Source organism: Engystomops pustulosus, chromosome 1 (assembly GCF_040894005.1).
Source record: "Engystomops pustulosus chromosome 1, aEngPut4.maternal, whole genome shotgun sequence".
Lineage (NCBI taxonomy): Eukaryota > Metazoa > Chordata > Amphibia > Anura > Leptodactylidae > Engystomops > Engystomops pustulosus.
Genome location: NC_092411.1, coordinates 35,248,769 through 35,272,661, shown reverse-complemented (window position 1 = coordinate 35,272,661; position 23,893 = coordinate 35,248,769). Strand labels below are relative to the sequence as shown.

At 40.2% G+C, this 23,893-nt stretch overlaps 1 protein-coding gene across 1 annotated transcript in view; it reads left to right on the top strand.

Annotated features, from left to right (window-relative positions):
- The window catches only part of CMYA5 (cardiomyopathy associated 5), a 34,530-nt gene extending 12,966 nt beyond the window's left edge, over positions 1–21,564 (top strand). The window contains exons 7-14 of the mRNA XM_072137657.1: positions 718–839; positions 4,443–4,592; positions 6,338–6,484; positions 12,773–12,920; positions 14,140–14,273; positions 16,531–16,630; positions 19,332–19,508; positions 20,780–21,564. Of these exons, the coding sequence (XP_071993758.1) occupies positions 718–839; positions 4,443–4,592; positions 6,338–6,484; positions 12,773–12,920; positions 14,140–14,273; positions 16,531–16,630; positions 19,332–19,508; positions 20,780–21,032 (1,231 nt within the window). The 3' untranslated portion in view covers positions 21,033–21,564. The remainder of the gene's footprint in view (positions 1–717; positions 840–4,442; positions 4,593–6,337; positions 6,485–12,772; positions 12,921–14,139; positions 14,274–16,530; positions 16,631–19,331; positions 19,509–20,779) is intronic.
- The last annotated feature ends 2,329 nt before the right edge of the window (positions 21,565–23,893 follow it).

The following is a 23,893-nucleotide window of genomic DNA, read 5'->3' as shown; positions in this document are numbered from 1 at the left end:
GGCAGCCAGGGTTTCCCAAGGTGCTGCATTTTATAATTGTTTTTTGAGAAAAACCTCTCAGTTCAGGGATGTATGTTTGTGTTATTCTCTATATGATATAAATATTACGGCCCAACAAACAGAATTTGTGAATTTAAAGCAAAGGTTTTTATCCAGAAATTTAGCCATTTTTCTTCTTTAAATGGACCAAAAAATGTAAGTATCTATGAAAGCATAGTGCTCTAACTTCAGGCAGGATCGTTACTAAAAATCTGCGGTCAATGTAAAGGAGAAAAAAATTGCTCTAAAAAAACTGCACCAAACTTTAAAACTAGAAGTGATGTCTGGGAGATGTTGTCATTGTGGCCATGGCATTATGGAAGAAATAGGAAATATAGGTGACCTCTTGGACAGTATTTACCCATAAGTTCTGTACTGGGATTATTTATACGATGTGCAGAGCCATGAGTATAACCAGTACCTACATCTATATGTATGGTGGTAAAATTGGTATAGTTTTACCCTCTGCTCTATGCAGAAACCCTTACTACACCTTTAGCTGTGGGATATGAATCAGATTTGGATAAATAATCATCTCCTTATATAAATATCCTAAATGTTAGATTTCTGAGATACAATAAGATGGTGCAGTATTGTATTGTATTGTATGAATGAATGGGGCACCTTGCCCATTGTGTGCCCGCTTATACATGGCGCTACCTATGTCTAATCATACAGGTTACTGAAAGCCATGGAGAACACAGTATCACTAGACAAGATGCCCAGCGCATTCTCTCTCTTTGATCATATCGCCACCAAATCTGCTAAGACGGATCAGAAGACAGTCAAGCATTTGCCAGGTAAGAACTTTTATTATATCCCAACGTAGATATCGGTATCTGTGAAATGGGGAAAATATACTATGGGACACATGAATGTGTAGGCTGTGAAGCTCCGAGCGAGGACATCTGCCATTTGTGACATGACTCCGGGGTGACTTGTCACTTTGAAACCATGAGCTTCTTAGAAGACAGCACATGCTAATTCTAGAAGACCGATATGTAAGATAACCTGTTTGTGGTCACATGATATTGGCCGCTGCAGCTGAAACACATTTATCAAGCACATTTCGTACAGTGTGTTCATGGTGAATATTTGTTAAGTGAGTGAATACTTTTAGGCTATTTCCAAGTTAAAATTTTTGCATGGAGTTACTGAAGCCAAGAATATCGAGTGAGTTCAATATTACCCAGCATGCTTTACATTGGCTGTATAGTGCAATAAATTATCATACAATATCCGCATGCAGTATGCCATATGTTCTCTAACCAAATAATGGTTGGGAAATTAGGTAATAGACAGTGCACTGGGCTGTATAATCATTCCCATAATGCACTGAAATTCTCATTTACATATAAATAAAAATACAGATTGCTCTTCATTCAAACCACAGATTTTTTTTTTTTAAGAAAGACGAGCTTATGATGCAGGAGATTTCACCTACATGATTATACATTTAGTTTATATAGTTTATATGTGACCAGGGGTGTAACTAGGAGAGGCAGGGCCCCATAGCAGACTTCTGACATCACATGTACACACAAACAGTGCCATATACAGACAACATATATGCTCACATACAGTATATACACATCACAGATACACAGACATGTACAGCATATATTCATCACTGTCATGGGTGCTCCTATGACTTCTCTCCTTGGTCACAGGCGCACCCGTGGGTCTCCCCTACAGTAGCCTCACTCTCCCCTACAGTAGCCTCACTCCCGTGTCCGCTTTCCACCGGTGGACTCCTCGGCGATAATTGGCGCTGGCTGGCTGCCCCTCCTGTTAAATTCCTGGCCCCTTCCTGTGTCTCCTTGTGCTTCCTGTCTGCAGCTCAGTCCCATTTAGTTGCTACATAGAAGAGGCAGCACTGCTCGTGCTAATTTTTTTAATCTCTTCAAATAGCTAATGGGTGAGGTGCTGGGTGTCAGGACCCAATATTAATTAAAGGAAATCTTTCATCAATATCCTTCATGATCCACTAGGAACACTTACTCATGGATCCAGTTGATTTTAGAAGAAAGGAGGCCATGGATAACAGATATAAGAAGATGACCACAGTCACGGTGCCTGGATCTAGGAGTAATGTCCCTGGTTTATCATAATGGATTTTGTTTGTAGATTTCCTTTAATTATTCTAAGAATAAGTCATTGATATTTTGGTACTTTAAGTATAACATATAACGTTCTGAATTTAAAGATGAATATAAAGAAAACCTGTAAAATTTTGTGTCCTATCTGCAAATTACAGGAAGCAACGTCTTATAGAGCAAGAGGAGCTGAGAAGATTGTACATATCGGCCCACATTTATCAAAAACAGTGCAGTGCACTATGTGCATTTTACCTGTGTAGTGTGCAGGGGGCTCCAGATTCAGGATTTCTGGCGCACAGTCTTCGTGAATCTGGCGCCCCCTGCACGCCCCCGACAGAGTGCACCATCTTGTTTTTTTTAACATAGCGTGTGTGACGCAATTCTGTCTGCTCTGCATGATAAATGTGGCAAACGACCCTTTCAGTGTTGAATTTGGTGTGCTGGCTGCACTATACCCGATGCAATATAAAGTTCTAAATTGTGGCCATACACCACAATTTTTCTTGCAGAGTCCTACAGAATTGCATAGCACAAATGTCCCGCAGACACCAAGTACATGTACAAGTCAGACAGAAAACTGTTGCAGGGGCTTTAATAAATGTGGGCCAATGTGTTATCTGCAAGTTGGATGTTATAGAGCAGGGGGAGCTGAGCTGAAGGGATTGATTTATGATGCCGCATCCCGTGCCACGCCTCCATCGTGTCAAAATCCCCCATAGCGGGCCAGTCTAGTTCTCTTGACATGATTAGAGGATCTGTAAATCCCTGTAATATTCCCTTATTACTGATGGTTGTTTACTCTATTTTTACCTTAGTGGAATATATTTCCACCACTACCCTGAGAAATCCTGAAACATCTTCAGAGTCCAGATATCCTGCAGTGTCTTAGTTTTATCGGCTATGTTGGTGGGTTATAGCTTTGGAGGTCTCATTAGCGGAGGTCTCGCTCGTATTTTGCTGTTCCTTTTAGCTGTTTATTCAGCAGTTACCCACAAGTGTGATAGTTATTATCCATTTTACTTGTACGCTGCGCCTCTGTATTGCTGACAGCTGGAGTTTTTCCCCTTCCTTCCATGTATCACAGGTCCCCAGACTATTAGCTTATTGAAATCTCCTTTTCACAACGCTCTTATACATCCCCGCTGTGAGATGACATCTGTTAAATAACCAGACATCCAAATTTTACAGCTTTTTCTTAAGGGCTGAGGCACTGGAACAATCCATTTACACCATGTCCTTTCATCATTACTAGACAGCTATAAAGCTTTATATTCCCTAATTACTAGGGTTTTGGGCTAATGATACCCCTGTGCCAGGCCTGGTGTTACTATAAGCAGAAGATAACTAATATTTTTAGAATAACAAATATCTAACCTTACTTTCACCTGTACGTGAGGTAATATGTCATCTATATAGAGGGCACTTAACTTCAGAATATTAGTTCAGACAAACTTTTATCCATTTATGCCTCATTCACTAGTGTACACGCACTGGAGAGAGAGGGTCGAGACCAGGTTAGCTCATTTTAATGGGTGGTGAGAACCTGAGATCCGGTCTCCGAAGGTCCTAAAAGCGGGGGCTGTGCGGGGAATCAACCCAAGGCCATAGAAAGGAGATGGTGATAGGAGGTTGGGGAAAAAAGACCCATTTTTAATTTATCTTAGTCATTTTATTATTCATTTTCATTTATCACCCTAATTCTTTTACCTTGTTTTGTCACTGTGTTGTGTCACTCACTCTCCACTTCCATTGGGCTGAGATACCTGCAATAGTTTCCCTAATAATACCTAGTCAAACATCCATGGCCTTACAGAGTCCGTATTCGGCGACCTGAAAAGTCGATCTCTACATGGCCCCTTCCTGACCTATGTCTATGGCCTTTCACCTAGCCAAACCAATTCCCTATAGACTTCTTATGTATGTGTCACTCATTCTTTACTTCCATTGGGCTGAAATTCCTGGAATGATTGCCCTAGTATTCCCTAGTACAGCATCGAAGGACTTTAAGAGTAAGTTAGCTGTGGTCTTAAAAGTCAATCTCCCTAAGGCCCCTTCCTGACCTATGTCTATGGCCTTTCACCTAGCCATACCAATTCCCTATACACTTCTGATGAGATGCAATGACAGTGAAACAACTCTGTCTACTGTTAGGTGTCTTGTCCTTTTGGAAGAGACCTTACTGATTTGTTTTCATTTAGCCAACCTGAAAAATTATTAGCATATTCCCTACCTATAACTTTAAAAACATATGTTGATGTTAATACCCCCTACATTGATATAAGCCATTTTTTTACTTTCCTGCAGTACCACAAACACCAAAGCTAAAGCCTCAAGAGCACAACTCCGCAACCAGCACTTCTATTACTGTCTACTGGACGATGAGTGAGGAAGACGTCATTGACTGTTTTCAGGTGTACTGCATGGAGGAGCCTCAAGGAAAAGGGGATGATAATGGTAAGTTTGGAAAGTTAAAGGGGTCGTCTACTTTTAGCAAATAATTGATATGGAAAAGTTATACAATTTTCCAATAAATTTTCTAATTCCTCATGGATTTCTAGATCTCTGCTTGCTGTCCTGCTATAGAAAGCTTCTATGTTTACTTACAGTGGATAGAAATCTGTCCATGGTCATGTGATGTTATTATTACACGGCTCTGTTTACTCTCTGTGATAATAATGGTTCCTGCACGTGCATATCCACCACATGACCATGGACACATTTCTATCCACTGGAAGAAAGAAGAGAAGATTTCAACAGAATGACAGCAGGCAGAGATCTAGAAAACTGTGATGAATTGATACAGTAAGTATATTGTATATTAAAATTGAATAAATTTGTATTACACAGACAATATAAATTATGGGGGATATTTATCAGGACCTCTGCGTACCGCCAGTGGCACAGAGGCCCTGAAATAATTGCAAATGCTAGCTTATTGCTAGCTTTTGTGATTATTTGCCCCGATCCAGTGGGGCCAGTGGGGCGTGAAGGGGCGTGAAGGGGGGGGGTGGCCGGCCGAGAGGAGGGCGCGGCCGGACGGGAGTGGGCCGGCGCGGCGCTTTACTGTCCCCGCGTATGCGCACTTGCTGCTGCTGGCGACTTTTCATACGTGAAAAGTCGGTGGCTGCTTTTTTTTTTCTACGCCAGGCCCTGCCTGGATAAGCGCCTGGATAAACGCTTCGCAGCCTCCCGCCCCAAAACATGAAGAGGCAGAAGTATCGGGCTGCGAATTTGCAGCGGCGGGAGCGCCAGCGTATGATAAATATCCCCCTATTTGTTGAAAGTGGACTTTCCATTTGACTGCACCCAGTGGCCGATGAATGTCCATGTTACATAATGGCCACTTGCATATAAAGTGCCACACCATCTCACTCCTCTTCTGCTGTAGTTATATGCTACTCCACAGCATAAGGGATAAGTGTATGATCTCTTGGGGGTCCTCCTTTTTACACCACCAGTCATAAAGGTAACCTGCTTAAAGGGCATCTATCATCAGGATGAAGGACTGTATGCAAATGAGCCTGAGGGGCTCCAGGCTCCATATGTGTTAATGGAGCCTGGAGCCCCTCAGACTCATTTGCATACAGTCTTTAAACCTGGTGGTAGATGCCCTTTAACCACTGCTCTGTTTATTTCTATGAAGCATCTGCAACAGCAATCTCTGTCACTCCCATAGATGTTAGTGTAGCTTGGAGTGAGCAAAGACTATCCCTCCATTCATAAGGGGCACTTGCAGGCCTCTGTCTTTATGATTGCTGGGGTTCCCATTCTCCGGATCGGAGGGGGTCCCATTCTCCTAATCAGAGAGGGTCCCGTTATCCTGATTGGAGTTGAGGGTCCGACGGCTGGGACTCCCTATCAGCTTGTAAACCCTTTTGATCCGATTATATTTAGAATGTGCATGGGTCGCCCATCTTCCTTGTATTATACGTATGGGTAGCAAATTCCTTTCCTTTGAAATTATCCATAGAGAAATAAGATGATTGCATAAATCTAATGATTAGAACAGCAAAACAAAAGACGCTTTATAATATTCCCTCCAGACTTCCCACCTTCATTGAGATGTATTGCTACATATTGTCTATAGTTGTCCTGTTTGCCTGGAATCCTGTGAAACACAATCTATTGGCTTGTTCTGTAATTCCATATTGATAGTAATGCGATTCATAGTTGCCTGTTGAATCATCTTCTTGCTCTAGGTCTGCTGGAAGAATACAGGGTCACAGTGAAGGAAAGTTTCTGCATCTTGGAGGACCTTGAGCCAGATAAATGTTACAGCGTCTGGGTTATGGCCGTAAATTACACCGGCTGCAGCCTACCCAGCGATAAGTCAATATTCAAGACTGGTACGTGCAACACTGATCCTATTAACTTTGTAACATTGCTGAAGGGGATGGGATACCTGTCTTTTCTAAGATTATAATTAGAGATATTGATCAACACTTCTTATGTTTAATATGTCATAAATATATGAAAGATCCAGATCCCACCTCTAACCCCGTTTCCTGCGGTCAGGTGGAAACCAGGCTATTTTTGATACTCCTATATACTTGAATGGAGATTGGCCGCATGTGCGACCCTATAATAAAAGGCCCTATAGTACTTTTGAAATTGGTATGATCAAAGTGAGGTCTTATTTTAACCTTATGTAAAACTGCTCCATGACATACATATATTACATTACAGTAGTCCTTCTTAGATGACAGGCCCTCCAATTCCATCCGATGAGCAACTTCCTTATCACTACTTAGTTGTGACTGCAAAATATTTGTCTGGACCTACCAGGGTCCTGTGTTGGCAGGTGGCCCATCAAACCTTCACTGTAAGATTCTTTTATATATTCATATGTACTGTCTCCTAAGACCTAGTAGTGCATACAAACAGCTTAATGTGAATATACTGTGAGTAATTCAAGGCAGGGGGGGCTCAAATGGCAAACAAGTGTGGGAGGTTATGTGACCGTACTGCTATTCCTAGTTGGGTGCTGAGTGAGAATATATGGCAGGCACAGTGTATTTTGGCTTCTGTTAGAATCTACTTTCACTATGTTATTACTATACTATCACTATCCATTTGGGTTTTTTACCTGTTGCTGAATATTTCATGAAGTTGTATGTATGACATATTTTATATGCAATGTAATGAGTTACTTTGGTGCAGTGAAGCCAACTTCATTATAAAATTTAACATGTAGGGGCAATAACAAAATGGATAAAGTTGAATTAGTCACTTGGAGAGTAACATCGAGGAATTATAAGAGTATGGTGCGTTTCTGAAATGTATAAAATAGACAAAGCTATGTTAAAGTGTAACTGTAAAGTCATAATGATTTTACTAAACCTTTAAAAACAAACAGAAGCATCCTATATTGTGCTGCTCAACCTTTTCTTTTCAAAGTTGTGGCATTTTCTGTTCTGAAAGTGTTTGATAAAATTATTTCTCACTACTGGTGAAGTGGGTGGAAACTAATATCTTCCTGTACTTGCCCTGAAGTTGAGTCCAATTGAATTTGCCCACAGATCCCATGATGCCTTGTTTTCGCTCTCAAAGTAATTTAGCCTTAAATACATTTAGATTCCCACAAGTAAATCCACTGAACACTTCTCTGTGCACATACAGGATGTATATGGTGACTAGACTGCTTTAATTTCATTGAAATCCCTACCCCCAAGAGCAGCAAACCTGTACAAATCTAGTGATCTGTTGGTCATTGATTATAGAGAGAAATTTTATGATGCTTATTGTTTTACATATTGATTCCAACAAATGCTGAGCAACCCATCATTTGTGACACAGCTCATTTTACCAGCAATGGCATAACCATATGGATTGCAAAAGATACAGTTTCGTCTACATCCTAGCGCTTGAGAAGGCCAACAAATAATGTGAAGCACAGTACTATGGATGATGTGTTAGAATTGGGTGGTTCATCACAGATTTTGTATTTGGCCCAGGAGTTAGTAAGTACTCTGCAGGATCAAATTTTAGGACCTGGTCTGCAAACATCAAAGTGCCCTTGTGAATGAAGCAATAGTGTGGTCCCAATGCAAAACCAGTACCAATGCTCCTAATCATGGGTAGTTAACATGGGAGGGTGCAGAGAATGTGTTTGCACCTATTAGCCACCACCCCATTCAATTAGGAATCTCCCCTCAACTACCTAAGTTATGCCCCTGACTACTATCGAGATATCATTTGGTTGAAGTGGCAATGGTTGTCATTTTGTAGAGGTTAATTAAAAATCTGGAATATACCTTGGAGAAGTTGCTCCTGACTGATCTATCTCTTGTATGGATGGCCATCTATTATCATTTTATATCTTGATAGATCTGTCGGAGGTTTCTCAATCCACTCTTTATCAGAGATTGAATTTCCTAGATGTCTTCTTGATTGTCCTTCATGTGTCCTCTTTTAGAACATCTTAGCACCCCACATTTCTGGCATAGTTTTGAACATCTCCTGTTATTATACTCTTCGAAATCGCCTTTCAGACAGACATCCAGTATTAAAGAGTCACCAGTTTCATGTGTCGTCCTGCAAATGGAAACCAACTGTTTTGCTTGAAATATTGTGGACACAGACTGGCAGCAAGTAGATACGTGGGATTTTCTTGTAAGCCCTACATGTAAGAAAAGATTTTCACGGATTAGGGGAGAACTTTCTCATGTTTAGTGGTTAAAAGTGGCTCCAAACATTGAGAAATGTGATAGGAAAACCAAAAGAAAAACAAGGACAATTGAGAAGATCCTGAAAGCCAGTGATATCCGATAAATATACCATCACATATCACAGTAAAAAATATTATCATCTATTGTCAGTAGTGATGTAATGATGTGTCAGTGTTATCTATATAAAGGTCATTGTACAGGGAGGAGGAGATAAGCTGTGACATCATCTATTGTCAGTAGTGATGTAATGATGGGTCAGTGTTATCTATATAGAGGTCATTGTACAGGGAAGGGGAGGAGATAAGCTGTGACATCATCTATTGTCAGTAGTGATGTAATGATGGGTCAGTGTTATCTATATAGAGGTCATTGTACAGGGAGGAGGAGGAGATAAGCTGTGACATCATCTATTGTCAGTAGTGATGTAATGATGGGTCAGTGTTATCTATATAGAGGTCATTGTACAGGGAAGGGGAGGAGATAAGCTGTGACATCATCTATTGTCAGTAGTGATGTAATGATGGGTCAGTGTTATCTATATAGAGGTCATTGTACAGGGAGGAGGAGATAATCTGTGACATCATCTATTGTCAGTAGTGATGTAATGATGGGTCAGTTTTATCTATATAGAGGACATTGTACAGGGAGGAGGAGATAAGCTGTGACATCATCTATTGTCAGTAGTGATGTAATGATGGGTCAGTGTTATCTATATAGAGGTCATTGTACAGGGAAGGGGAGGAGATAGGCTGTGACATCTATTGTCAGTAGTGATGTAATGATGGGTCAGTGTTATCTATAGAGGTCATTGTACAGGGAGGAGAGAAGATAAGCTGTGACATCATCTATTGTCAGTAGTGATGTAATGATGGGTCAGTGTTATCTATATAGAGGTCATTGTACAGGGAGGAGGAGATAATCTGTGACATCATCTATTATCAGTAGTGATGTAATGATGGGTCAGTGTTATCTATATAGAGGTCATTGTACAGGGAGGGGGAGGAGACACGCTGTGACATCATCTATTGTCAGTAGTGATGTAATGATGGGTCAGTGTTATCTATATAGAGGTCATTGTACAGGGAGGGGGAGGAGATAAGCTGTGACATCATCTTTTGTCAGTAGTGATGTAATGATGGATCAGTGTTATCTATATAGAGGTCATTGTACAGGGAGGGGGAGGAGATAAGCTGTGACATCATTTATTGTCAGTAGTGATGTAATGATGGGTCAGTGTTATCTATATAGAGATCATTGTACAGGGAGGGGGAGGAGATAAGCTGTGACATCATCTATTGTCAGTAGTGATGTAATGATTGGTCAGTGTTATCTATATAGAGATCATTGTACAGGGAGGGGAGAAGATAACCTGTGACATCATTTATTGTTTGTAATGATGGTGTTTTGTGTTATTTTCTTTTGGATTTGTATCTATCTTTTATGTGATGTAAATGAGGTGACTGCTGCACAGAAGTAGAAAGGATTGGCTCTATATAACACAAAAATGTCACTTTCCCCTGATGAAGTTGCCATTAACGACGGAACGCGTGGGTTTCTCTCGCCCTCACTCTCTCTGGTCTGTGGCTCTCTCCCTGCTCTTGCAACTTGCCATTTGGGTTCATATGGTATTTATTGAGCATTAGTTATTGTGTGATATTTATATATGTCTCGTTTACCATGGACCAATACTGATGTTTTGTGGAGAGTGAGGGTGTTGGAGGGCGATTATACCAGTTTTCACCCTCTAGTGGATGTTGTATATTATTATATACAGTTTTAGGGATTTTAAATGTTTGTCTGATATGTTCTGCTTATAGTTTAATAAAGATTTACATTTTTGGATTTATCTTGGATCTGCTATGAGCTTATCTCTGTCTTTGTGTATTTGGAATATAATCATGTATTCTCTGATCCCTGATATTGTCTACAGTTAAGTATCAGCTCTATTGTCCAAATAGATTTTTTTTTTTAGTTCCTAAAGAAAATATATGTTAAATATATATTTTATCATTTATCACTGTCATTCTATGGGGGAGATTTATCAGAAGAGAGCAGAATTGTTCTATTTGCTCATGGCAACCAATCAGAGCTCAGCTTTCACTTTCTCACAAATCTTTACAAAAGTTAAAGCTGAGCTCTGATTGGTTTTCATTGGCACCTAAAATATTTTTACGGAAGACATTTCTGATAAATATCCCCCGTTATGTATCTAATGTTTATGGTCAATGACAAATTAATGTAACCAGGGGGAGGGGGATAAAGGGGGGTTAAAAGGGCTTTATCTGTCTAGACATAACTTTACATCCTCCGTTTTGTTTGTTTTTGTTGCCCTGAGACCTATCCAGCTCTGGCGTGCTCTGACTTTAGTACAATTGGATAAAGATAACAACTTGTAAGGAAACCCCCTTTAACTCTATGCCAACATCTGTTCAGGGATAAAAAGTGAGGTCCCCAGAACTTCCCCTACAATGGTGTTGTACTTCATTCACTTTATTCAATTCTATAGCAGCACATGAGACAAATGTCCCTTGTTGTTGTCACACGACACATCTGATACTGTTGTTTATCAGATACGTTGGCTGCGATGCCGGGCCATAGCACATCCACTTGGCCACAACAGATGAACATTCCCACAGCGGCAAGTAGTAGATCATAGGGACACACAACTTATTATTCATCTTGTTTTCTTCTTGATCATTTCTCAAATTTAGATGATGATGATGAAATGATTTCGAATTCAAATTTCGAACATAGAAATTCAATTCAAGAACCTTTTTATGTCCAAAAAGTGTAACTGACCTATCTACAATAATCCTCATTAAAAGTTGATAATGGGGGTGTAACACCCGGTTCCCAGTCTATGTGGATAGGTCAATAATAGTATAGAGGGCTATACTAAAAACCTTTAAAGGAAATCTACCATCAAAAATTAAGACACAATGGGGCAGATTTACTTACCCGGTCCATTCGCGATCCAGCGGCGCGTTCTCTGCACTGGATTCGGGTCCGGCCGGGATTTATTAAGGTAGTTCCTCCGACGTCCACCAGGTGTCGCTGCTGCGCTGAAAAGCTGTAGTTCACCGGCTCGGGCTGAGTGAAGGTAAGTGCAAGCTCCGCGACAGATTTTTTGTTTTAAATGCGGCGGTTTTTCCGAATCCGTCGGGTTTTCGTTCGGCCACGGCCCCAGATTTCCGTCGCGTGCATGCCAGCACCGAAGCGCCACAATCCGATCGCGTGCACCAAAATCCCCGGGCAATTCAGGGGAAATCGGCGCAAATCGGAAATATTCGGGTAACACGTCGGGAAAACGCGAATCGGCCCCTTAGTAAATGACCCCCAATGACTGCGGTAATTTTTTATGATTGGCCTCTTTCCTTCTAAAATCAACTTTTAAAATTATTTTAATGAACAAGAAATGTTCTGAGGGGCTGTAGTTTCACTGGATGTTACACTGTGAAGGAGCACTTACCCCCTACCATACACTGTTTGAGAGAGAGCAGGAGGAGGGAGAGACATGATGCTGCACAGTGTAACAGCCTCGTAGGTCAGAGCACAAAGGGGCTCTGGTAACTCCGCCCAGAAACCTTCTGGCTCATTAGCATCATTATTAAAGTTGATTTTAGAAGGAAGAAGGCCATGGATAACAAATATAAGAACATTACTACAGTCATGGTGCCTGGATCTATGAGTAAGTGTCCCTGGTTTAACAGGCTTCATTTTGATGCTACATTTTCTTTAAAGGGTAAATCCAGATTCACATCAGTTTTGTCATGAAACTCTGAACACAAACAAATATCTGCTATGATTTGATGCCTACAGCTCCTATAGGGATCGACGTGTCTCCATATTCACAGACTTTATATGCAACGTGTAGTTTTTTTCCTGCAGCTATAGTTCTTTCTCTCGTTCCTCTACATCCTACTCATATAGATTTTGTTATTTATTTTGCACTTATTTCTCGTACAGCTCCTTCCACCCCCGTGATTAAAGCAGAAGAGTGTACGGTCTGTTGGGACACGGCCGTCATCAGATGGAGCACATCCCACTTGGAGTCTACAGAGTCCTTTACCCTGGAATGGTGCAAACAGTACTCATCAGAGGGAGAGGGGCTCAGGTAAACCTTCATAGCACATCAGCTCTGGCAATGGTTGTACTGCAAAAATAATCTGCAAAAAACTTCTCAAGTGTAAAGGTACTCAAAAAGTGTTTTTTCCGACTAATGACATCTATATTCATTTATCTGGGAGAGGGGGAATCGATGTCTGATTGATGGGGGTTTAACAATTCAAACCCTTAGTGATGACAAGTATATAATCCTTTAAAGAGGACCTGTCACCCCATTTATCGGCACTAGGAGCTGCTTACTAAAGTAAGCAGCTCCTAGTGCTTGAACAAACGCTGCAGTGTTAGAGTTACCGGAAACCTCCAGTAACGCTATCAAACACTGCGGCGGGGTACAGTGTAATTGTCGGACAGCTCGCAAAGCTGTCCGACGTATTCATGAGGGGGCGGGGTTGGGGCGTGACTAGGGGTGGTGACTGCCGCCTAGCGCGCGGCAGTCAATGCCGGCCTATGGAGCGAGCGGGGCGGTCCGGGGTAGAGGCAGCGCCTCGGACCGCACCCTCATGAATACATCGGACAGCTTTGCAAGCTGTCCGATGATTACACTATACCCCGCCGCAGTGTTTGATAGCGTTACCGGAGGTCTCCGGTAACGCTATCACTCTAACACTGCGGCGTTTGATCAAACACTAGGAGCTGCTTACTTTAGTAAGCAGCTCCTAGTGCCGATAAATGGGGTGACAGGTCCTCTTTAAGTTCCCCAGGCTGTGCCCCCTTATGTGAATGGTGTGCTGCTGCTTCATTCACTTCTATGGGACTGCCAGAAGCCCCATAGTGTGCATTCATATGGCACACCAGGGGAAATAGTGGCACAACATACCCATGACCCCTGGATGACACTTCTACAGTCCACTTATTTGGTTTTTCAATTAATTTCTATGACAAGTAAAGGCGGTCCCCTACTTAAGGACACGTGACTTACAGACGACCCCTAGTTAAGGACGGATCCCTCTGCAGACTGTGACCTCTGGTGAAGCTCTCTGAATGCTTTATTATAGTCCCAGACTGCAATGATCAGCTGTAAGGTGTCTGTAATGAAGCTTTATTGATAATCCTTGGTCCAATTACTGCAAAAAATTTTGAAACTCCAATTGTCACTGGGGCAAAATAATTTTTTGTCTGGATCTACAATTATAAAATACTTTACTTTACATAGAAATTCAACTTAAGAACAAACCTATGTTGTATGTAACTATTACCATTCCTTTCAGATCCGTTGCAGGAATTAAAGATCAACAGCTGAGGGTTTCCCTACAACCAGGAGAGAACTACTTTTTCTATGTTAAAGCCGCCAATGCCTTTGGGTGCAGTGAGCAAAGTGAAGCTGCTCTCATATCTACCAAAGGTGAGAACTTCTGCACTGGGAGCCATGCTGTACATCAATGTTAAATCTCAACCAACCATCAATAATATAAAACAATGAACCTTACACTGCAGCTGTATTATAGCACATTAATACCACCATTACTAGTTCCCATTGTTCCTTATAGGAGGGTAACGCAGGTAGATAAACTCAAAGAAAGAAAACTTTTCACAAGTTAAAAGTAACACTACGCATTTCTGTATCCGTTTTTGCTATGGATTCAGGGGGAAGAATTGGACACTTGCAATGCATTGATTTAAAGGAATACCATAAAAATCCAGCATAATAAGTCAGGAGCATTTACTCATTTATTCAAAGGCCACAGCTACTTTTAAAATTATGCTAATGAGCAAGAAGAGCTCTGGGGGTGTTACCAGAGCCCCTCCGTTCTGCAGCTTCAGACGACGTTACACTGTCTCTTCCGCTCCACACTGTTCTTCAGCACTTCCCTCTCCCTCTGTTTGATGTAAACTCACACAGTGGGAAGGGTGAAGTGCTCCTGCACAGTGTGACAGTCTGTAAAGCTACAGAACGGAGGGCCTCTGGTAAAGCTTCCAAGAGCCATTCTGGCTCATTAACATAATTTTAAAAGTTTATTATAGAAAGAGGGAAATATAAGAAATTACCATCATCGCGATGCCTAGATCTATGAGTTTGTCTCTGGTTTATTATGCTTGATTTTCATGATAGATTTCCTATAACTCCAGCCCTCTGCTGAATCAAGAACGCAGCTTAAAGTACGGTGTTTTACATGGGACAGAATATTGTAGTATGAGCACTGCAATCATTACGGACCGTCCTAAAGCCAGAGTTTCATGGTCGTGTGCATGGGCCATGAATGGTAACATATGGAGTTCCCATGGGTCTGTATCACATGTAGATGCATGTAGGGAAATGTTGCTGCTATATACAGTATTTATTCTCATGCTTGTGCATGCATCTGTGCTAGACAGGTTAGATTCTATGGGTCAGGTTATAAAGGTGCATGCTACAATATAGAGATACAGTTATATGGCTTTGTCTCTGCCTAAAACAGAAAACTAACTCTGCATAAAATAAAAGGTATCAACTAAGTGGACAGTCTAAGATGGTATCAAATCCATCATAACAGCTAATGGTAATACTGGGGCACATTTACTAAGGGTTCGCACACCGCATTTCCATTGGGTTTCCCGACTGTTTCTGATTAGGCTTCTAATTGGCACGCAATCGAATTTTGGCGCAATTGCGCCGACTTTCATGCGACACAAATGGGGGGAGTGGGGGGCGTCAGACTACCCAACTGATTCGGACTAAGCGTGGGATTTAAAATTCAAATTGTGTCACAAGACAATGCACTCACATACACCGGGAAGAAGAAGGTGAACTCAGGCGTACCTGAGCGGGGAAGAGACACATGCAGGATATCACGATCTTAGTGAATCGCGTCGGACGACGCACCTTAGGGATCGCGACAGGACCGGGTAAGTAAATGTGCCCCAATATATGTAGCACTTCTAAAGACATGTATGTCTTAGTTATTCCTCGCTTTGATGAAAAATTTGGGCAAAATTGCCATGTCCCTTTTTGGTGAGCCCCACCCCACAGTGGATTATTCATTTTGGTGCATTTGCTTTGTGAATGTTTTTAAAATTCTGTGCAACATTATGCATAAGAATTATGTTATCATACCAAATTATACCAACATTCTGCTACATGAACCTAATAAACAAGACAAACCCATGTAGTAAATATGCAAAATGTGATTGAGCAGTCCTACCTATCATCTATTAATAATACTGGCAAAAATGTATTACTTATTATTACTAAAGTGATTAATATGTTGCTAGAGCTAAATAACAAAGATTATTTTGTGCCCAAAGTTTTTATTATTTGTCGGTGGTATTGGCTTTCTCTTCTTTTCCATTTTACTAAATGGGTTATGAATATGAATGAGTTTAGGCATTAGGATCTTTTTTTCATCTTCACAAATTTGCATCTCTCTATTGACTGCTATTAAAACTCATCTCCCTTCATACATAATGCTGAGCTGCCATTCCAGACATAACCTTTAACCAAGAGGGGCCTGTTTGCATTTTATTTTCTAATCTTGCAGAAAAGTTGTAACTTTTTAAGTGTAAAATAACTTACTAACCGAGTGATTCCTGAGGCGTAATCTCATTTTATGATTTGATAACAGCTTTTACAGAAAAAGAAGAATGAACTTCTCATAGGGAGTTTTTGTCATTTATTTTGGCAGGTACCAGATTTCACTTACTCAGAGATACAGCTCACCCAGCTGTGGACTTGTCACCAGATGGAACTGTCATTAGTATTGCAGAGCAGAGCGAGATTGATGGGTTGGTATCTGCTTACAAATATTACATGGCTACATTTATTTATATGTGTTATTATTCATATAATTATTATTAGAAAAGTTCTTATCATTTAAATTCTCCCAATATGTTTTTTTATCATTGTAATTTTGTCAACTGCCGATTTGTGCAAAGGTTTGTAACTTTGTTGGTAACCTACTCCACTTTTCTCTTTAGCCTACTTACGCGAAATGTATAAAGTGGGTGCCGATGTGTTAGACAGGTTTAGTAGCATTTCCCCCTATCACACTGTACTTAAAAGGAGGGGAAGTGCGTCTGCACAGTGTAACAATCTGTAAAGCTACAGCACGGAGGGTCTCTGGTAAATCCCTAGAGCCCTTTTGGCTCATTAGCATAATTTTAAAAGCTGATCATAGAAGAAAGGAGGCCATAAATAACAAATATTAGAAGATTACCACAGGTTTCTTGGGTTTTGCATTAAGGATCTTAAATGTCTTACTACTTTGCCAGAAAAATCTGCCAGCCTTACAGAATAAAACATATTTACACATAAACTACAAGATATCAGAGAAGGGATGTCTATGGCTATGAAACTGCTGTAAAGCATGTAACTAAATGTGGAGCAGTAGCTCAGACCAACAGGCGTGGAAAAAAGATTCCGTGTCCAGCTTCGTCCAAGATGTTCCAAAACTTTATTTAGGGCATAATTTTAAAATCCCAGAGTGTTACACGGCCAACGCGTTTCAAACGTTGGACCCGTTCTTAATCATGGCTAAACAAACTGAATAATACAAACAATTTAAAAGCAAATGTGCATAGACAGACACTCCCCAAACCAGTGACGCCGTGTATGTCACTTCCGGAAATCCTCGAACACCGTCACTGGAGGAGGAGACGAACTGGGATATCAGGTTCGTAAACAAATGCATGTTAGCGTTAAAAAGGAGATAACATATATACAACAATAATATGGAATAACATGCAAATTCAAAAAGACATGCAGTTATCTAGATTAACAGTAAGTACAGTATGTTTTATATAGAAAGCATGTCAGATTGTCACTTTCGAATAATTGGGGATACACCGCAAAGTAAAATTAAATAAAGATCGTTGTGTTTATAATTACTGGTGCATGAGCATGTAATGTAGCGACGGGGGCAATCAAATTGGCCCCAACATCTCAAAGGTGAGAAAGAGGGGGGGTCTGAAAAAGAAAAAGAAAATATATATATATAAAAACAATCAGTCGTTACTTAAAATATAAACCTAGTGGACTGTAAATAGAACGCAAAAGAAGAGAGAAGAGAGAGGAGAAAAGATGAATATGCTGACATATTTGATGACATGTACAAGATTAAACTACATAATGATATAGTAGTTCATTTTTCATGTTGAGACCTAGAGGATGACGAGAGTCCAGTGTGAATATCCAGTAGGCTTCACGATCATGCAATAGGGCATTATAGTCACCCCCTCTTAATGGTTTAACAATTTTTTCTATTGCATATATCCGGAGGCACTCTGTTCTAGCATTATGTACGCGTAGGAAATGTTTAGAGGCTCCTGAAAGGTTTCTATTAAGTGGGTTCTTGATATCGTTGAGATGTTCAAGGAACCTGATTTTTAGTTTACGTGAGGTTTGACCAACGTATATTAGATTGCACTCCACACAATGGATGATATAGATAACATGATTAGAGTTGCAATTGATATGGCTTTTTATGGAAAAATCCTTGGTACCTTCACTGTTTTTAAATGAGGTTGTTTTTAATGCATATCCACATGTAATGCATCGTGCGGCTCCACATTTGTAAAACCCAGAATGGGAGAGCCAGGTGTTTGTTCTAGGTGTGGATAGGTACATAGAGGGAGAAATTGTGTTTCCCAAGGTTAAACCTCGTTTAGATACAATCTTGCAACCATCCATCAAGACTTTTTCCAGTATGGGGTAGCTCAGACACAGAAGAGAAAATGACAGGGGAAAAAATCATAATATAAAATAAGATGAGCAAAAAGTGATGTTTATTAGAATATCTATGATAACAGCTCCCTGCTGTCCTAGTAATCAACCCCTCACCCCCACCCCATTATGTCCTGTAGGGTCAGCGCCAGCACTTTGCATACCCGGGTCAGTGCTGGGGTCTAGGCCCACATAAGGCTGTGTATCTAATAAATCCATAGGGTGTGAGGCTTTATATAAAATACCCATGTGGGGACTCTACATAAAATAACCATGAGGGGGCTGTATACAAAACAACCATGGGGGGGAGGGGGTGTTTGGGATGAGAAACTAGGGAATATTTTAGGGAACAGGGGACTGTTTTAGTTTCTGAATTTTTAATGCCGCCATGTGAGTTCACTGCAAAGGGGCCCACAGAGGCTCTGTCACCCAGGAGCCTTCTGAAACCTGGAGCTAACGCTATAGGATGACAATCAGGTCAAATATGGCAGTGACATTATTAATATTACTACAATGCTAAATCCGAAACTAGCCCCCCAGTAGCCTACCATGTGTTATATAGATCACTGGTGTCTCTTTAAGTGTTCCAGGGACCATTGAGCCTCCTCAAACACCAAAATGGTACCAAATAAAATTTTAGACAGAAAAAGCAGTTAAAAAGAACTCTAATTGTGGCCTTTCTATACGTTGCACATATGATCCATTACTAAGACTGGTTACTAAACTATAAGAACTCCTATATTCTTCCTTTTTCCACCTTTGCAGAATTCCTCTAGTTCTCGGAGAGCTGCTGCCGGCTAAGGGACAGCATTACTGGGAGATGATGGTTGCAGAATGCAGTTCATATAGTGTTGGAGCGACATTTCATCCTTCTCCAGAAGAATCTGCCCTAGCCCAGGACAGCACATCATGGTGTATGCAGTGCTCCAGTTCCAGTACAAGGTAACTTACTACTGTATTGTAGCACCAGAGATACATATCACATCTACCACAGAGCATTGCGTCTCCGCGCTGTAATCTGTGCAGTCATGATGTGGACTGCAGTATATTGAGTAAAAATTTAGGCCTTGATGTCCAAAGCTTATTTTTTCTATTTTTTGTTGGATGAGTTGTGTTTTTCAATGGCCAAATTATTACCTTTTCTAAGCTTAAAGGGGGTGGGCACTTTTCCTCATGTTTTTATAATGTGTGTGGGGTGGAGGATATTAGGTAACTTACCAATATACAACAATTAAATGTTCTTTACCACATTCTTGATCAATGATATTCATGAATATAAGATCAAGGTCCTGGCAGGATCTTGTTATTGACAGTTAGAGATCACATGGACAGGAAACTCTGGCTGATGAGGTAAAAGACAGGAGGCTTCACTTTACATATCAAGAAAGCAGAGAAGAACATCTAAGAGATGTATATTAGTAAATTATCTAATATTCTGCCCCCACACTTACACACACGTTACAAAAAACATGATGTAAAGTGGCCAACTCCTTATAGTTAAGAAAAGGTAATAATTTGGACAATGAAAAACACAACTCATCCAACAAAAAAAGTGTTCCCTTAATTCACTGGGTCAGGACAATTACACCACAGAACTGCCTGTTAAGACATTGTTTCATAAACATTATTTCTTTTGTATTGTGATGATCTGAGAGCCATTCTTTGTATTTACATTAAGGGGACTTTATGGGGGCTTGATTTTTGTGGGATGAGATATAATTTCTATTGGTATCGTTTTAGGGTATAGATGACTTTGTTATCTCAATTTTTGAAGAGGCGAGAAAAACAAATAATAAAGCAATTTTTAAGTCATTTCTTTCCTCAGTGTTAACAATGCAGGTATAGTAACATGATTATTTTATAGTATGGTTAATTAGGTTTCTGTCATTACCAATGAGTTTTTTTCCCTTTTTTAACAGTACATTTTTAGTGGGGAAAATGTCCACTGATTTCCTAGATTTTAGCTACATACGGTTTCCAAAAAATACTGCCAATTGTAAACGCTCGTCGTGTGATGTCATATCCATGAAGTCACATGACATAGTTTTGACCACACCATTGCCTTTATGACTTACATATAGTTATACAGTAGGAAAGACCATGGGTGATAGCCACAGATTGTATCCATCCTCTGGTCAGGACATGAATGCTATCAGACACTGCCTTGCATTAATCCGGTACCATCTATAACCAGTCATATATTTCTCTTCCAGCTTTTCTTACAGGTTCCTCCACAATGAAATATGGAGTGAAGTTCATCTAACAGAGCCCCCAGTTCGGGTTGGGATCCTACTAGACTACAGGAAGGGCAGACTGTCTTTCTACAATGTCCAGAAGGGGCAATTGTTGTTCTCTTTTCAGCACAAGTTTACAGAGGCCGCCCACCCCACATTTGCCCTGGAGGCCCCTGGAGAGATTCACCTTCATACCGGAATTGAACTGCCTCACTTTACCAAACAGAGCTAGCACCCAACCCCTAAAGGTGTCCAAATGCCAAAAAGCCATAAGTCGTGTTTACTAGCCCCTGCTTGATAGCAGAGTCACTGTGTGTAGGGAGCTATGGGAGGAGTGCAAATACTGTTCATATTAGATGTAGCACAAACCTGATTTATATGCAAATAGGATTTCTCAGGGTTTTTTTTTTTTAAATTGTGGATTGGTTTTCTCAGTTTTGCTTCCAGGTTTAAGTAGGACAAGTCGGACGTTATCAGCCATGGTGGTAGGATCGGAGTGAGTGGGAAGGATCTGATCTATGTAGAGGGAATTGCAAGTACTTTCCAATCAATAAAACTTAGCAAGACTCTTTGAAGAGAGTAGATTCAAGCAATTAGATGTCTTAATGTCGATATCTCCTGTTATCCTAAGGAGGAGATCATTAACACTTAGCAAGGTTAAACTGGACTATGCAGCAATTCTGACTGAACAGAAACTTACAGCTAAACTTCACGACGAGAAGATATTTTCTGAATAATAAGGGAATAAAATATCCACTTGTTAACACTTTGTTGCCTCGCTTAGAGATTCCCACATCAGAGCGGAAAAAAATGAGGGTAAATGTTCACCAGGTGGATTTGGCAAGGGTTTTACAGTTCCCAAGTTGGTCCTTCAAATGACCCAAATTTACCCAAAAACCTATAGGACATGACCGTCCGGAAAAAAAACAACATACACATTTTCACGTGGAATTTGATACAGAATATCCTGCATCAAAATCCTTTGTGTCAAGAAGCCCTTAATGCATAAGTAGGATGTTGTAGGACAGCGTACCCCAAACTTATTTCACCGGAACCGGCTATCCAGGTAATGGTGGTTTATGAGGGTTTGCTGCAAATTTCTAGTTCACAAACGCCGCTTTTACCCTGTGCCTAACCCTACCGCCTTATGTGACCACAAAGCATAGTATACCCCTTACTGGCCACCTATCAAAATATAATGCTAGTTCCTTTGAAACCCACACTTGTAATCATCCCTTTTTTGTTGCCCCCTTCTTATAATACCCCACCACCATCTATCATGCCCTAGTTTTGTAACCCCCCCATCCTCCTTTACTTTTTATTCAGAAAATAACAATAATAATAATAATGCCGCATTCACACGTTCCGCTAGGCGTCCGTTCATAACGCGACACTAGTGCACAGAGGGTGGTCCTCGGCCCCAACGCACATGCGTGTGGAACGTGTGACCTCGGCCTCAGAGACTCTCTTTTTCCTGTTCCCTCGTGGCAGTCTTCTCTGTTGTGGCTGATGCACGCAGGCACAATGTGATGACATCTTTGCACCTTCCATCTTCAGAGCCACAAACAGCCATGGCAGAGAAGAGTAGGACTGCTGTGGTTAACGGGAAAAGGTGAAGATCTGATTTATTATTATGTTTCATATAATTCTGTGGTTGTGACCCAAGACCAGGTGTTCCACCTTTTCCGTAAACCACTAAGCTCCCTCTAGTGGAGGCAACAGGCAGACAGAATTTTGACATTCTGTCTATACAAGGAATTTGGAGCTCTGTATTAGAAAAAGAGATCTCCAGCCACTGCAAAATATATTAGGAAGTTGATTGGTTGAAAATGTTGGACTTATTTCTACTGAAATTACATAGTGTAAATCAATGATTTCATTCTCCAGCTGATACAGTATATTGTCAGATTGTTATGTTTTATTAAGTTGTTAGGGGCATATATAATCCACAGCTTCATCAGGCAATATAAACTATAAACTATTTAATGTATATTATTTTGCTTTTAAAAACAAACTTGATATTTTTGTATAACCTACAACATTTAAAGGAGAAATAACTATTGATCGGCAATTTATTAGCACAGTGGAGAAAACCAATATAATATATATATTTTTTTTAGGAATCCAATATAGAAGAAAATATATTTTTCAAATACAATTCAGAAGAATTTTATTGAAGAAAATAGAATTCTAGACAAGCTTGTATTTAATAGAAACTTTTAACCAGTTCGAAAGATTTATATAATTTTAATTAAAATCCTTTATGGTTAAAATTACTAAAGGGACTAATAAAAACTTGACAAAGAGCACAAAGGTTAGATAAAAAAACATATATATATATATATATATATATATATATATATATATATATATATATATTTAACCTTTTGATCCCTTGCACTTCACAGGTGGCTTCTTGTGATCCCCATGCTTGTTGTAACAACAATCATGTGTGTCACATCATGTTATAACACTGCAGTCAGTCAATGGACTAATTGGTAATACAGACATGTATGGCAAGTGCCCGGTTAGCCCAATCATTAGCCCAGTGTCTTTTCTTGTTTTTTCAGACTTTTGGACTTGTATGATTTATCTTAGTGGTTAATATATTAGGCAGCCGTGTCTATAAAGTGTTTGTGACTTTTTTAAAAAAAAAAGTCGCACACAAGTCTCAAACTCTTCAACTTCTTTTAAAGTTTTACCTACACCTGGTCGGGACTGGAGTTTATTTGCGACTTTTTAACCTCGATTTGTGCCAAAATTGCATCTTTTTCATACATTAAGTTCTAGATTTTAAAGATATGTCACAGTGGTGGCGCGGGTGCCAGAGGTGGCACTCAAAGCTCTTTCTGTGGGCACCCAAACCATTGACCCAGTACAGAGTTCACAAAACAAACTCAAAGAATCTTCCTGCAGTCTCAGGAGACTCAAGCTGCTTTCAGCGCTACACATACAGGCAGTCCCTGGTGAGGTAGAGGATAGGTTCTGTATGTTTGTTCTTAAGTTGAATTTGTATGTAAGTCTAACTGTATATTTTATAATTGTAGCTCCATACAAATTTTTTTGGTCTCTGTGACAATTGGATATAAAAAA